Source organism: Cynocephalus volans, chromosome 18 (genome assembly GCF_027409185.1).
Source record: "Cynocephalus volans isolate mCynVol1 chromosome 18, mCynVol1.pri, whole genome shotgun sequence".
NCBI lineage: Eukaryota > Metazoa > Chordata > Mammalia > Dermoptera > Cynocephalidae > Cynocephalus > Cynocephalus volans.
The window spans coordinates 14,910,001-14,925,706 of NC_084477.1; the positions used below are offsets into that span (position 1 = coordinate 14,910,001).

The 15,706-nt window shown below is 44.3% G+C and overlaps 1 protein-coding gene across 5 annotated transcripts in view; it reads left to right on the forward strand.

The window, feature by feature from the left end:
• TARBP1 (TAR (HIV-1) RNA binding protein 1) overlaps positions 1 to 15,469 on the forward strand; it is a 56,612-nt gene extending 41,143 nt beyond the window's left edge. For 3 of the 5 annotated variants that reach the window (XM_063082717.1, XM_063082719.1, XM_063082718.1), the window contains 7 exons: positions 3,737 to 3,933; positions 8,958 to 9,039; positions 10,930 to 11,101; positions 13,808 to 13,999; positions 14,182 to 14,306; positions 14,741 to 14,877; positions 15,148 to 15,469. In XM_063082717.1, coding sequence (XP_062938787.1) covers positions 3,737 to 3,933; positions 8,958 to 9,039; positions 10,930 to 11,101; positions 13,808 to 13,999; positions 14,182 to 14,306; positions 14,741 to 14,877; positions 15,148 to 15,337 — 1,095 coding nt within the window. In that variant the 3' untranslated portion in view covers positions 15,338 to 15,469. Of the gene's footprint in view, positions 1 to 3,736; positions 3,934 to 8,957; positions 9,040 to 9,209; positions 9,368 to 9,840; positions 9,933 to 10,929; positions 11,102 to 13,807; positions 14,000 to 14,181; positions 14,307 to 14,740; positions 14,878 to 15,147 lie in introns of those variants that run through there. The other 2 variants (XR_010022311.1, XR_010022312.1) reach the window with 2 other exon arrangements.
• Positions 15,470 to 15,706: the final 237 nt, after the last annotated feature.

Here is a 15,706-nt window from a genome sequence, read left to right on the forward strand (position 1 = left end):
GGTCGGAGTACTACAGGCTGAGGGTGATACAACATGACTGTCATCGTTTGGTGCACCAAGTGTGGTTTTGTCTTTCTCGGGTTTAGAGCAGATTCCCTAGTGGATTATCACACAGATGAACAGAAATGTAGCTAATTCTGTCCAATCACTGTGTCAACTGTGAAGAACTTAGGAGAACCTGCCAGTAAGATTCTGTATCGCTGGATCTACAGAGAAGAATGTCCTAATATATTGTAACCTCTAGGAGAAAACTTAATACCTGGAATAAGAAGTGTTGTCAAGTCTTGAAAGTGACATAAAAATACAGGGGGAAAGTTCCCTAGAGTTTTTAAAAGTGTGCTAGTTTTTAAACAGTGGTATGTCTTTTATTAACCTGTTCATCAATTCTAAGACAGACTTTTCTCCCCACCACGTTTTAACTTCTCAACCCACACTAACCTCTTAAATTGGCGGTGTGTTTCGCTGTGCGTCCGCCAGATGGCAGTGTGCTCCAGGTATGGGAAAACACGTGTTCACACCTTCTGGTGAGATGAGGAAAGCTCTAGCATCAGATAACATCTGATGTTGTCTTCCTGTGTTAGACATGTGCAGGAAAGAGATTTGCTCACAACCTTTTGAGAAAGGTAAAACAGACCAGACTCTGCCATTGCAGGGCAGGGAAATATCTTGGGAATAGTTTAGATATGTTCTGAAAATGAATTCATCTTTGAAGATATTCGTGTTACGTCTCCTGTAAATAACATGCTATTTTTCCATTAAGCCCTTTTTGTACTTGCTGTGTATGACATATTCTAGACTTACTTTTTATTTTCAAAGCGTCCAGAAAGGAATGCTGATTAGTAGGATGGAATAATCTCAATTTCAGCATCTTCTGGGGGGAAAAAAATCTAAATTGACCTAAGGAAAGGCCAAACTAGTTTACTTTATCATTCTATTTCAAATTTGTAAAGTCCATTGTTACTTAGATAAATGTGTGTTTTTTTTTTTTTTTTGATTTCTTGGAAACAGTCATTTAAGACTTCCTATTTTCTTCAAAGTATGTTACTTAACCTGTATGTGGGATCCGTACTTAGAGATTCAAGACTATTGTCAAACAGAACAGAGGTCAGAGCACTAAATGTTCTACAGAAGTTGAAAGAAAAGAAAAAAGCCTTAGTCGTGCTCATGGTTACATATTGTCCTGTCAGCTCTTTCAGTGTGTACAGACCTTGTCAGCAGGTGCAGTGAGCAGCGTGTGAGAATTCAGCAGAACTTTTTACACTGACATAAGTGGGAACATCATTTAATCCTGAAAAGGTGCTACATCCCAGCCTTGGCCAAAAGATCACTGGCAAGACCAACATTTTTGAGTGTAGGATCCATAGGACGTCTGTTTTCTGTATTGAGAATTACAGTGGATTTCTTTCTTCGTTTACACGTAATATTTCCTAGCTCCCAGATCGTGGTTTCCGACAGCATTCTCCAATAAAAGGAACCAGGGCTCCTTGGAGAAATAGCTGAGGCTAGAACTGGTGCAGAAATGTGCAGGGTGAGCCTGGAATGTCTGGTAGCATCAAAAAGTGAGGCAGTGCTCCACACGTGTGCACGAGGTGGGACGGACACGCACAGGGACACGGGAGTCCACGGAAGGCACTCGCGGCGGCTCGCGCTGAGACAGCTGCAGCAGGAGTCGAGTGGTGTTGGATTACAACCCAAAGAATAAAATAAATGTCCCTGAGCCCACACTGATATACGTAAATGATTGAATAAAGAAATGGGAGGGATGAGGCAAATCTCTACAGAAGTCCAGATAATTCATATAGATTCTGTGCCCTCAGGGAGGAGGAGCGGAACTTCCCCCTCCTTAAATGTGGCTGCTCTAGTGACTTCCTTCCAAAGAGGACAGCATGGAAAGGGGGAGAGAAGAGCTTTACAGTGGGGACAGCTGACAGCTGATCAAGCCAGGTTGACAGCGGGTACCCTTAATGCCGTGTGATCACAATGGCTCTGTACCACGTGGTCTGCCGCGAGAAACCACAGCCCCAGGCTCATCATGAGAAAAACATCACACAAGTCTCAACCCAGGGATATTCTGCAAAATACAGACCAGTGCGCCTCCGACTGCCAGCGTTGTTAACAAGACTACAGAATGACAGTGATTAGTTATTTATATTACTTTTTGCCTCTCTTTGATTTTTAAATTATCTTCTAATGATACTTTGGTCGTTATGGTTAACCTGCCTTGGTTTTCGACTTCTAGAATATGACTAAATATTTAATTACATATCATTCAGAAACTTGCTTCTCCATGTAGCCTTTCTAGATGGGCCCTGACTAGTTCTCCTTTATCTGCTGTGTTCACAGATGGCATTTTCACACTTATTTGTCACACAGAGATGGTCACACATATAGTACAGTCGTGTGCATGTGTCTCTCCCAACAGCGTCCTTGTGGTGCTGGCGGTACAGTGACCTTTGATAAATGTTGATGACATGTTGAATAAAGGAATGAAAGAAAGGAACGTAAGAAAGAGGACGTCATGTGTCACAGCAGGAGGGATACATTTTGAGAAACGTGTTGTTAGGCGATTTTGTCGTTGCGTGAGCATCACAGTGTGCACTTACACACACATGGTGCAGCCTGCTGCACACCTGGGCTGTATGCTGTAGCCATTACAATCCCATGGGACTGCCGTCGTATATGTGGCCTGTTCTTGACTGAACTGTCGTTATGCGGGGTGCGACTGCATTTACATCTGTGTTCTATCCTTCTCAGGGAAACTTTGAGTAACTGAACTGTATTCTAAACCATTGCTGCAGCATTTGGTAAACTATTCTGTGAATATGGTTATTTTTAATCAGTCAGTGGGAACTAACTGGGCTGCTCAGCTGGGTGCAGCCCAGAAAGCCTTTCTAGATGTCCCTTGGTGGGGCTGCAGCGAGTTCATTCGGTACGAGCATCAGGATAGCTTCTGATATTTTATTAAAAGTTTGGGTCTTTCTGGTTTCCGTATTAATGTGAGCGTACTTCCAAAAGTTCATGAAAAACAGAATTAAAAGATGAGTGAATCTTTTCCATTTTGGAAAGTGGCCTCATGTGTCGCTTCCTTTGACTTTCAGTGTCTATTGAACTATGCGATTTCAGACACCCAGGGGTGTCGTTGCATGACATCTCCAGGCTGTGAAGCCTGAAGTTCGCATGAGAAGTTTAGGCCACTTTATTTTTCTTGTCACTTCTTAATTTTCCTGTCACCACTTGGTGCTCTGTGGGCCCACAGTCAACACAAGGGAAGACAGAGCAGCTCAGAAATCAGTGACGAGGACGAAAATGCGCTGTACGTGGTGTCTTGCTTTAGAAGCACGTTCACGTTCAGCAGAAGGGGGCCTCTTGGGTATTACTAGCTTTATCAGCCCAGGGCAAAGTAGTAAGTGAAGGAGGATACATTTTTAAAACATCGTCGTTATGTAATGGTTAGCAGAAAAGTACTTTGTGCAAGTTAACCCAGGTCCCGGAGTATGGGAAACTGTATTGCAGCATTCACGAAAACCAGCGAGCTGGGGGGACGGTTGTTCTCGAGAAACCTGCGAACGTCAGCGCACCAGATTTTTCCAGAAGGGGAGGATGAGAAGCCCTGCTAGCAAACCAGTGAAATAAGGCGTACTAGTACGATGTCATCGTGCGTGTACCTTTTTTTGTCATACGGTCAAGGGTAAAAAGCCCGTGTTCACATCTGAAGAATCTTCCCCCTTCTTTTCAGAAACTAATTCTGAAGCAAGCCCTTGTCACCGCTCTGCAGTGGTGTCTCAGCCACAATTTCAGCGTTCGGCTGTACGCTCTAGTCGCCCTTAAGAAAGTCTGGATCCTGTGTCAAGCGTGGCGTGTGGAAGACTCGGATGCTCTGACCTCTGTGGTTGAATCCATCCTGCATCAGGTGGAGAGTGTGCACGGAGCTGGGTAAGGGAGCCGGGGCCTGCGTCCCCCCAGCAGAGCCACCGAGGTGGGCGAGCAGGGCCCGCAGCCGGCTCCTCGGAGCATAGAGCCTGCGGGAGGCCAGGCACGCACAGCTCGCCATTGGGTGTGAAGTGCGGCTGCAGTTCTCATGTCAGCTCCACCTTGACCTTCCACTGCTCTTTTACCCTCCATCCTTTATTTTATAAGAATCTTTTACGTACTTGTAGACGGTTGTTCAGCGTAGCCACACGTTTCTCCTCTGATGTCAAAGGCTGCTGAGAAGCACGATCTGACTTTAGAGACACGCTCTTTAACCTCTCGGCTACACTTAGAGCTGAAGGCTTGGTTCTTTTTCTTTTCTTAGAGAACTTTTCTATTCCCCAACCAAAGTCTTACACAGAAGCTCAGTATCAAGCAGGTAAAATGCTGCCTCTGCAGAAGGAGAGTGGGAGGGAGTGGGACCCCGTGTTTTGGGGAGCCCCGGGGGTGTTCTGAGATACACCTCCTTCCCCACACTCGGCCTGGCCCAGAAGCAGGTGGCTGGGCTTGTTTCCTTCTCTTGGAGGTGGTGTTTTGCTTTTTTTTATTATTATCATTGATTGTCACCATCCAGGAATGTTGAGACTTCTATAAATTTCAGAGACCGAGGCAATATCAATCAGTGTAAAAGGTTTTTCTTTAGAGGCTCAGAAAGTAGCTGTTTATGTACACAGAGGTTGGAAGCAGCATATCAGGCAAATGAAATAGCATTTGGAGCACCAGTAACATGTAGGGGCCTTTACCATGGCCATCTGGTTAGCACTTGACATAAATCAGACCATTTATGTGTCATTATGTAGCTTCTCATGGGGCTGGGGTGAGGGTACCTCCCCAGCCACAAAATACCTAGGACCCTGCCTTAACTTTTGATACCTTCATTGAAAAGAGGCATTTGTGCGATTAAGTGGGTCGGGGAGGTTTTGGGGACTCAGGAGAAAGATACTGAATTCAGCAAATATAAGTACTATCATAGGGTTCCATGAGATAGAACAGCGAAAAGGGAATAGAAGGACAGAAAGAGGGTTGGGTGGGGAGACAGGTTATGGATGCGGACTAGGGAACAGAGGCAGGGTGAACACCGCTGGGACACGGCGTGCCAGTCAGGGTCGTGGCTCCCGGTGCCGGGCCCACTAGAGACGAGTGGTTGAAGTTAGGAATTCATGGTGGCACTGGCTGGGATCCCTGACTTCCCAGGTATCATGTGGCAAATAAGATTCTTGATCTTTTTAAGTGATCTTAAATGTCTCATTTTTTCATGGTGTATGGGTATGTGTTTATCATTTATTATGTTTGATGACTCTGTGGCTGAGCTTACATGTGTGTAGGGTTGAGCATTAATGTTTTTCAGGATCTTATTTGCATTATCCTGTAGTAATCCAAGCTCAGCCTACAAAAGTTGTTCCTAATTATATTTTAAAGTGTAATTTGATGAACTTACTCATATCTTAATAGAACACACACTCTCTATGTAATGTGCTACTTGTGTCTGAGGGTTAGAGATAAGCAGCCAGGGGACACAGGGTGTAGTTAATCCGTGGACGTGGAGGATGTTTGAGAATTGACGTGATTTGACATGCACCTAGGCACTTGCTGGTCAGTTTACAGTGATCTCCGCGATTAGATCATGATCGATTGTTTGGTATAGAGACGTTTTGGCTGGTTGTTGATCCTATTCCAAGTTTCTTGGCAGCTGAGTTTTGATTTCTAAAAGCAATTGGCTCAGCTCATATTTTTTATTAAGCAGCAAACCCCCTTTAGGAAATAATTTGTTCTTTTAAAATCCTACTACCAGGTAGGAGATATACAGCCAATAAAAATAAGGAACGCTGGGTGTTAAGCCACCTCTGTTCTTTGGATACATACTGCCTTAGAGCCAGACTCATGACGGGCCCCAGCCATGTGCGTGCTGGGGGATCCACGCAGGCTGGGTGCACGAAGGTTCTGCCTTCAGGTAGATCACGGACAGGTGGAGACAGACATCAGGGAATCATACAAATAAAAAAAGTGTTTAAATAAGACATAAAAAAGTAAAGGTTGTGATAAAAAAATATAGACCATTCAGTCTGGGTCGTCTAGGGAAGGCCTTTCTAAGTAACATGACACGTACGTGAAAATCTAAAGGATGACTAGGAATTGGGCACATGAAGAGTGGAGGAAAGAGATTTCTGGACAGAAGAGGCAGTGTTGGGGACGCCTGGAGGCTGAGGAAGGCTGGTCTGGGAGAAGATGACGGAGGGAGACTGAGGCAGGGCAGGGTGCGGTCGGGCCTGTGTGTAGCAGGTGCATCGGGAAGCCAGTGACACGTTTGAACTTGAGAATGACGTCATCAGGGTTCCTTTTGCATTTTTTAAAGTGTGAAGAGCAGATCAGAGCTGGGCAAGAGAGAATGGAAGGACAGTTGTGATTTGGATTAGTAAGAGATTAGTATAGGGATAGAGAACTGGACAGGTTTGAGGTAAGACAAAATAAGAGCCCAGAAGTGCTTACTGGATTTAGCAGGAACAATTTCGGTAGCGTGGTGGGGACAGAAACCAAATTAATATGATAACATATTAACATGTTATATCAGAGTTATAGGTTCATTGGTGTCTGTTATATTATTTTCTTTACTTGAATATTTGGAATATTTAAAATATTTCATGTCTTTAATTTTTTTAAAAAATGGGCAGTGAGAGCAGTGAGTCAATTTATGCAGAGTTCTCTCAGGAAAAGTGCATTAGGAAGTACAATAGCTGTGGGGGAAGTGCTGTCAAGAGGGCTTTTATTTTCAGTCACATGAGTTGTTTTTAAATAATACTCATGTGTAGGAAATTGAGCAGAGCAGAAGGTGTCAGAGAAGAAGGGGGCGGCCTCCTCCCCGCTGTCCTTCCTCCACTCCCCACCAGAGGGGAACCCCAGTAAGTCGGTCTTTCTCTTACCAGCCGCGTAATGTTCCGTCCTATGGCTGTGCCTTAAGTTACCTCACAGGTCCCCTATGGACGGACGCTTTAGTGCACTTCAGTAGTTTTGTCTTTTAAGACATCAAAGTTCTTTTGAAGAGGCTGAAGGAAAGGCTGGTGTCAGAAAGAGGGGAGGACACAGATGGGGCCAACCCCGAGGAGACTCCTGAAAGAAGCCAAGGGAGGGAGAGACAGAGAGAGAGAGGGAGACAGAGAGAGAGAGACAGAGAGAGAGGGAGACAGAGAGAGAGAGAGACAGAGAGAGAGGGAGACAGAGAGAGAGAGACAGAGAGAGAGAGGGAGGGAGACACAGAGAGACAGAGAGAGAGAGAGACAGAGAGAGAGAGGGAGACAGAGAGAGAGAGACAGAGAGAGAGAGGGAGACAGAGAGAGAGAGAGACAGAGAGAGAGGGAGACAGAGAGAGAGAGAGACAGAGAGAGAGAGGGAGACAGAGAGAGAGAGAGACAGAGAGAGAGAGGGAGACAGAGAGAGAGAGGGAGACAGAGAGAGAGAGAGACAGAGAGAGAGAGGGAGACAGAGAGAGAGAGAGACAGAGAGAGAGAGGGAGACAGAGAGAGAGAGGGAGACAGAGAGAGAGAGAGACAGAGAGAGAGAGGGAGACAGAGAGAGAGAGAGACAGAGAGAGAGAGGGAGGGAGACAGAGAGAGAGAGAGACAGAGAGAGAGAGGGAGACAGAGAGAGAGAGGGAGACAGAGAGAGAGAGAGACAGAGAGAGAGAGGGAGACAGAGAGAGAGAGGGAGACAGAGAGAGAGAGAGACAGAGAGAGAGAGGGAGACAGAGAGAGAGAGAGACAGAGAGAGAGAGAGAGACAGAGAGAGAGAGGGAGACAGAGAGAGAGAGGGAGACAGAGAGAGAGAGAGACAGAGAGAGAGAGGGAGACAGAGAGAGAGAGAGACAGAGAGAGAGAGGGAGACAGAGAGAGAGAGAGACAGAGAGAGAGAGGGAGGGAGACAGAGAGAGAGAGAGACAGAGAGAGAGAGGGAGACAGAGAGAGAGAGAGACAGAGAGAGAGAGGGAGACAGAGAGAGAGAGAGACAGAGAGAGAGAGGGAGGGAGACAGAGAGAGAGAGAGACAGAGAGAGAGAGGGAGACAGAGAAAGAGAGACAGAGAGAGAGAGAGGGAGGGAGACACAGAGAGACAGAGAGAGAGAGAGAGACAGGCGGCAGGTGGACGAGGAGGCAGTGGCGGGAGGGGGAAGGACCTGTCATCCGATGTCCCCTGGTTCTCCCTCCTGCAAGGCAGGGCCACCTGCTGATGGCGGGGGCGGGGGTGAGGGGGACGTGAGAGCAGGGAGGACACTGGCTGGAGCAGGAGAAGGATCTTGCCAAAACATGTCTTGACATTGCTACTTTGTGTTTGAGTTGATGATCGTGAATTTAAACCCAAACCTGCCTGTCGCGTTGCGTGATTTTTATCGCTGTCTCTTTTGGCTTTTAAAACTTGACACGTGTGTGAAGAATTTAAAACCTACTCGCGTGTAACGTGCTTGGTTTGTGAAAGTGGGCACAGTGTGGTCAGGTGTCATGAGGCTTCAGAGTAGAAGAGAGACTCGCGTCATGGTTGTCTCTCCTGGAGGAAGAGGATTTACTGCCGGAGAGAGACAGGGATCCCTGCCCAAGAGGGTTTCCCGTCATTGCCAGGTGACACCCGCCCTTCCTCCCCATCACACACGAGTGAGCCAGTGAGCCGGCCTGAGGTTTCTGGCCCTCTCTGCGCTCCGCCGGATGGGTGTGGCGCTTACAGCTGAAACCGGCTTTAATCTTGTTGAGCCACTGGTTCTTGTATGACTTCAAAGGAGTTATTTAATTTCTCTGTTCATATTTAAGTTCCATTTCAAAATGTAAATTTAGTGTCAGTTTGGAAGGTATATTGATCTTGGAGATGTGGGTGTATAAGCTTTGGGATAAAATTCGCAAGATTTTCCATTCCTTCCCCATTCTGCGCTACCTAAGATGTCTGATTGGTGCCCCCCTCACCAGAGTGGTTTCATGTGTCTGTGCCTCATTCCGTATTTTTAACCCTTAGGAATGCCAGGAGGAATTGGCAGCGCATCCAAGAGCATTTCTTTTTTGCGACATTTCACCCACTTAAGGACTATTGTCTGGAGGTGAGCACAGAATGTCATTTGTAAATTCTCCGCGGTAACTTTAATCCCAGTGCTTCTTTTCTGCTGTAGTTGTTGAAGGGTTATGATTTGGTTAATTTTGTTTTTGACTTGCTTATAGATGTCACCGTAAGATTTTAAAGCTCTAAGTTTAATTTTGTCACTTTATGCAGGTGACTTGCTCGCAGCTCACTCTAAGCAGTGAAAATTGGCCATTTTCATGTTCTGTTTCTCAGGCAGTGTCTGGCTTGTCAGCACTGGAAGGGAATATTTAATTCTAACAGAAATCTGTTCAGACAGTAAAAGGAAATGAGTGAGGACATTTGTGCAGGTGAGATTTTATTGTACAGAAGCCCATTGTTAATGAAAAGAACAAAACATCTACTGTGCTGTTAATGGCATTTTTTAGGCTCTGGGTAAATGAAAATTGTATAGTAAACAATATACCACCTCATTGACTGTAGCAGAATATGCTTATGTAATTCTAAGAACCATAAACATGTTTATTATAATTAATTCATATGTAAATTATAATTTGTGTAAACCCTATTACATTCTCCCTCGTTCATAATTATAATGTGCTGCCTCTGAATTTAAAACATTTGACCTAAGACTTTTCCTCTAAAGAACTTCTAAGTATTAGTAACTTTTTTAGATTAGTAATAAACTGGGCTTTAAGAAAATAAAAATCTATATATTGTGAGAAATGCAATAGAGAACATTAATGTGTATTTTCTGCTGCTTCATTGCCGCTATTGTGTAGGATTTTTCAGATTTTTTAACCTGCTCTGCTCTGTTCTTTAGCGCCCAGAATGCTTTGTGTGACATCTTTCTGCAGGACTCCTTTATAACTCTAGTGTTAAGGGAACCCTTTTCTGTTGAGTCCTCCAGCAGGAGTAAGTCCTCTGCTTTCCTCTCTCCCTAATCTCTGCATTTGACTGCTTCACTCATGTATTTTATTGTCCGTGAATGATATGAATCAGAACTATATGTGTAAATAAAATAATGGGAGCTAATGGCTCATAAGAACTGCATGTCTTATCATATTTGGAGCTGTACTTAGTACCCACTTAAACATTTAGTTGCAATCATTATGCCAGTTTAAATGTGCACAAATACAGCTAGCATGAAGAAAGCCGTGTTCGTCCTAAAAAATTTCATGCAGATGTGCATTGTTATAAGTTCATTATTTCATTTCTCAATGCCTGTTACTTGGGCTTCTGCTTCTCATGCATCTTTTCACCGTTGATCATTTTCTGTTTCTAGTAGGCGAGAAAAGGACAAGGAGGGCTGCAGTGTAAGGACTGTTCACAGCGGATCACGCTGTGCGGCTCACAGCGCACTTCCGTGTGCTGTTTTAATCTGACTTTATCCTCACCTTACAAATGAGGGAGTTGAAGCCATGCAAGACTGATTGGCTTGCCGGGCATCACACAGATAATTATTCAGATTCTGAATTTATCTAATGGTAGCAAGAGTGAAAGGTTTGGTGTCAAAGGAGCTCGAACTTGATCGCTTATGGAGGTCGCTTATGGAGGTGTTTGGTTATCAGTAAATTGCATTTATCCCTATGTTCTCCATCATTAGTACTGATTAATTCTAAAACACTTTGTTTTTCTTAAGAGCTCAGTGCTTTATTACATACAGTTAGAGGTGCTAGAGCAAAAGATCTGTCTGCTCTCAGGGATCTCCTAAATCAATCCCCTAATTTCTTAGAGAAGATGAGAAATGTATATAGACAATTGCCACAAGACATACATGAAAGGACAGTATGTAATTTGATCAGATATGATAGTTTGGGAGAATACATCAGTAATAATAATTAACTTATACTTTAAACATGTTATTGTTATTTTTGAGGGAAAAATTTAGATTTTACAATTCTCTTTTCAGACCATATTTTACATCCTGCCACGCCTTTCAGGCCTCATTGAAGATGAATGGATCGCCATCAGTAAATTTGCCAAGTACACTGACATCCCTTTAGATGCGGGATTTCAGTGGTACCTTTCTCAAACTCAACTCGGTGAACTAAAACCAGGTGACTGGTCTCAGCAGGACATAGGTAAGCAGAGTTTTTGTTTTATTTTTTTTGCCTTATCGACTTGGTTAGGCTTATTGATTTAAGTTACTCAGGACACATGGTTGAGAATAATCACTTTCTCCTTGATATGGGAACTCTGCTTAGAGAAAAGACAGTGAAAAAATGTGAGATAGCAGTGACTAGTACTTTTAGTTGAAAGTTAGCTTTTCTATGAAAAGCCAGAGAGAACCTAATCCGCTTTGTATAAAATGAGAAGCTTCTCTTCTTTTAAATGGCATTGTCAATTAATATTCATTGCGTTTCTGCTTTATATTTCTGTAAAAATGCAAACCTTCAAAAGGGCCAAATTTTGAAATCTCTGCTTTGTCCCTTGTGGGAATAAAGCGGATCTCTTAGTTCTGGCTCTTGCTGGTCTGGGTGGCCACCACTCGTGCTCTCTGTCCCTTCTCCCACATCTCCCGCCTTCCTGACTCTGATCCTGCCCTTCAGCTTTCTCTGGAACCCCCACCCTTTCTACCTATGGCCTGTGCCCCCTTCTCCTCCTTTCCTTCCCAGTCACGCTGTCCTGAAATACCTGGGCCCAAGGTCCCTACCCCGTTCTTAAAACCACAGCTCTCCTGCTCATAGGTGCATGTCAGTGGTCTGTGTTCCCTAACCCATGGTCACCATTGACACTTCTTTCAGAAAAACAGAAGTTTTCTTTCGGTCTCCTTCCTTCCAGAATCGAAGTGGACGCTCTTCTCTTGTGACACCTGCACTGCCTGTGGTGTTATGTGCTGGTCTCCTGCTGGCCTGACTTTCCTCCTGACCCTTCTCTCTCTTTTAGGAGTCCTCACTTGTCCCCTACATTTGTGGTCCTCTAAGCTTTTAACGTTTTCAGGAATTGCTTGGACAATGTGTTAAAAGTGCAGGTTCTGGGTGCCACCCTCAGACTTTTAACTCAGTGTCTCTGGAGGAGAGCTCTGGGAAAGCACAGATTTATCAGGCACTGCCGATGGTCACAACGGCTAAAACGTACCGCTTTTATTGTTCATTCAGCAGAGGCTGGCTGGCCGCTGCCTGTGTGAGGCATGAGCCCAGGGCCCTGCCCCAGGTGCGCACGTGCTCACACAGGAGACACCCACAAACTTACAATACGATGTCAGGTACTAAAACATGCTATGAAAACAAAATGAAGCAGGGGACAGAGCGACAGAGGGGAAACCTTCCTCAGGTGTGATGCAGGCAGGCTGGGGTCTGGGGATGTTTTCCTGGATGGAGAATGGCGAACGACACAGGCGGCTCCTTGGGTGGGCAGGTGGCGGTGGGGGAGGGGGATGACACAGGTAGGCAACTGCTGAGTCTGCCACAGAGCAGAGTGGAGAAACAGTGTCACCTGGGCAGCAGAAAGGCTGAAGAGGCCTTCCTGTTGGTGATGTCTGCTTGTTTTTGGTAAAGACAGGTATATTGTGGTGGGGTTTCATGCTGAGCCCTCAGTGTTCGTAAGTGTCCCCTGAACGTTTCCAATGGCCTGGTCTCCTTACACAGCATGCTGTCCCTGACACTTTAAACCAGCACCTCCACGACTGTGAGCTTTCAGATCGCCACCTGTTGCCCAGCCCCTTTCCCGAGCCTACCGCACGTCTGTGCCCAGACACTCCGTAAGCTCTTTAAACTTCCCAATGGAATCTGCCTTTCTGCCCAAACTTGCCTCCTTTACATACTCTTTCTGTGAATGGTGTCCCTTGGTCATCACAGAAATGGTTCTTTTAAGACGGACTTTTCTAAAGCACAACACTCGTATTGTTGTCCCCCTTCTGTAAAGTCTCCAGTGGCTCCCATCTGTAAAATGATTTTTTTATCCTTATATGCAGAGCCCTTGTGATGGGGGCCGAGCCTCTCCCTCCATCCATTGCATGCTGTGAGCTAAACCAAAGCACCCTCCGCAGCCTGAATCCTCTTTTTCCACAGCCCAGCACCTGCCCCTGCTCTTGCCACAGTCTGCTCTGCAAACTCTGACCTCCCTTCACTTGAGCCTCTCTTCTCTCTCCCTCCCTCCCCGAGACATCAATAATTCCTTTCTGTGTGGGCATACCTCCCTCTTGTATTGTTAGAGATATTTGCATGTCTGTTCTATCTCCAGTAAATTAAGTGCTCCTTGATAGCTCAGTGATCACTTTGGAGAACAGAGTTGAGGAAGGACCCCGAAGGAGGGTCTCAGCCCTGTACTGCAGAGGTCAAACACTGCAGTCGGGTTAATTACAGTCTGTATACTCAGCAGGTAGTCAAGAGACAATGGCTTTATAGAAATATCCTTCATTTTAGAAAAGTTCCCCCAAGTACTTGTAAGATAATTTTAGAGATTTTATTTATGTGCTTTCAGGAATGCAGTATTTCTACAGGAAACTCTAACCTAATATACTATTGTTTGTAAGACACAACAGTATTTAATGTACCTCCAAGAAAAAATGTGTTACCGAACTATATGCCACTCTTATTTTAAAATGCCTCCCAGTTTCGGATATGCTAAAGTGTGAAAAACTGTGCATCTTACATTTTCATGAAATTACTATTAAAAATGGCAATTGTGTCTGAATCCAAGTAAAGTTCTTTAGTTGATAATAGTTAAATAAATCTCATTCTAAACTATCATTTTAGACTTTGAAAAATACATGTAAATGTGTAAATAAATATATACAGATTCAGATTTATTTTTACATATGGGATTATTTTCTTTTTCCTTCCAAGGTTCTAACTCAGGCAGAACAGATGACCAGTTAGAGTGGACTGATGTTCAGAAGAAAATCATCCCATGGAAAAATAACATTCCGGATTTAGACCTGGAGCTCATGTTTCAGGATCGTGCTGCCAAACTTGGAAAGTCACTTAGTAGACTGATTGTCGTGGCCTCGCTCATTAATAAGCCAACAAATTTAGGAGGTAAAATTGTGGTTTTCCAGGGAGCTTGCTTCAAGTACTTTGATCCTGAAAATTTTTAATCAATCCACAGCCACTTTTGGCTGTCCTTTCCACACTGAGCCCTCGCTGGGAGCTACAGAGGAGTCCAGTGAGCTTAGCATTTGTTGGAAACAATCATAACAACTTCAGGTTGTTCTGTGCAGGACTGTGCCGGACCTGTGAGGTGTTTGGGGCTTCGGTGCTTGTTCTCGGCAACCTGCAGTGTGTCAGTGACAAACAGTTTCAGCACCTCAGTGTCTCCGCAGAGCAGTGGCTTCCTTTGGTGGAGGTGGGTGGAGAGTAATTTGTTACTAAAATTTTTCTTTGTGAAAATATTTTGTAGTGCTCTGTCTTCATGCTTTTATAGTAATTTATAGTAGTCCAGCCTTTAGTAGTTTAAAAATACTTAAAAGTAAAATACAGCCCACTTCTGTTCTCCTGTTCCTTTTCTTGTATTCTACATTGTTATATTTTTTAGGAATCATCAGTACCGTAGAATTCTGTTCTGTTAAATGTGTCCTGCTACAGCTCACTCTCGATTCAGGAAAAATTTGTATAAATTTATGTGCTGTTGGGGGAGTTCTTTTTTAGTGTGTAAGTTGGTCCTTTTCCTGTTAAAGACTTTTAGCAAGTTTAGTGTAAGTTTTTTTAACTCTCATTTAACTCCAAGTAGGGATACAAGTGAATGATTTAATATTCTGCTCTTTTTGAATTCATATTAAGGTAAAACCTTCTCAGCTAATTGATTACCTACAACAGAAAAAAGCAGAAGGTTACACCATCATCGGAGTGGAACAAACCACCAAGAGTGTAGACCTAATCCAGTATCACTTTCCTGAGAAGTCTCTACTCTTGTTGGGGTAAGAAAGTTCTTTTGTCTGTAGTACATGCTCTGAGCCCCGGCCTACAGTCTGCCTAGGCTCCTGATAGCATTCCTACACTTTTCTTCTGACTTTGAATGTTTATGGAAGGCCCCCCCGTTTTCCTTTTGTCCACCTGTCTGGGATGGGCAGGTGAACCCAGAATCAAAATCTTTTCATCTCTTTCAGTAACATTCAGAATATCTAAGAAATTCTATCTAAATTGTTTATTACAAGAAAAATCTTTTCTTCCCCGTTTCTCTTCGTCAGAAATGAACGTGAAGGAATTCCAGCCAATCTGATCCAGCAGTTGGATGTCTGTGTGGAAATTCCCCAGCAGGGGATCGTCCGCTCACTGAACGTTCATGTGAGTGGTGCTCTGCTGATCTGGGAATACACCCGGCAACAGCTGCTCGGGCACAGGGACTCCCGGCATGAAGTTGTGCCTTATCTGAGATGAACTGTCAGTGCTAACGAGGCTTTTTTTTTTTTTTAACTATTTAGACTAATGAATTGGTATTTTTTTCTTGCAATTTAATGCCAAAATAATTTCATGTGCCTTAAATACATTATTATATATTATCCCCTTTAATAAATGCTTTTAGCTAAATTGTATTGCTTCTTTAATCAGATGTTTAAGCAGTTGTGGAAATGAGCAGCTATTACCTATGAACTCCCTTACCCCCAAGTCAGGAGGAGCAAGGTGAGGCTGAGGCCAGGGTCTGTGTGAGGAGGAGTCGCTGGGCTCTTCTGTTCCACGTCTGCTTATTCCTCAGGAAAAATGTGCTCGGTCAGGAAGCAGGCCATCATCTCGGTCACGTTCTTGTGC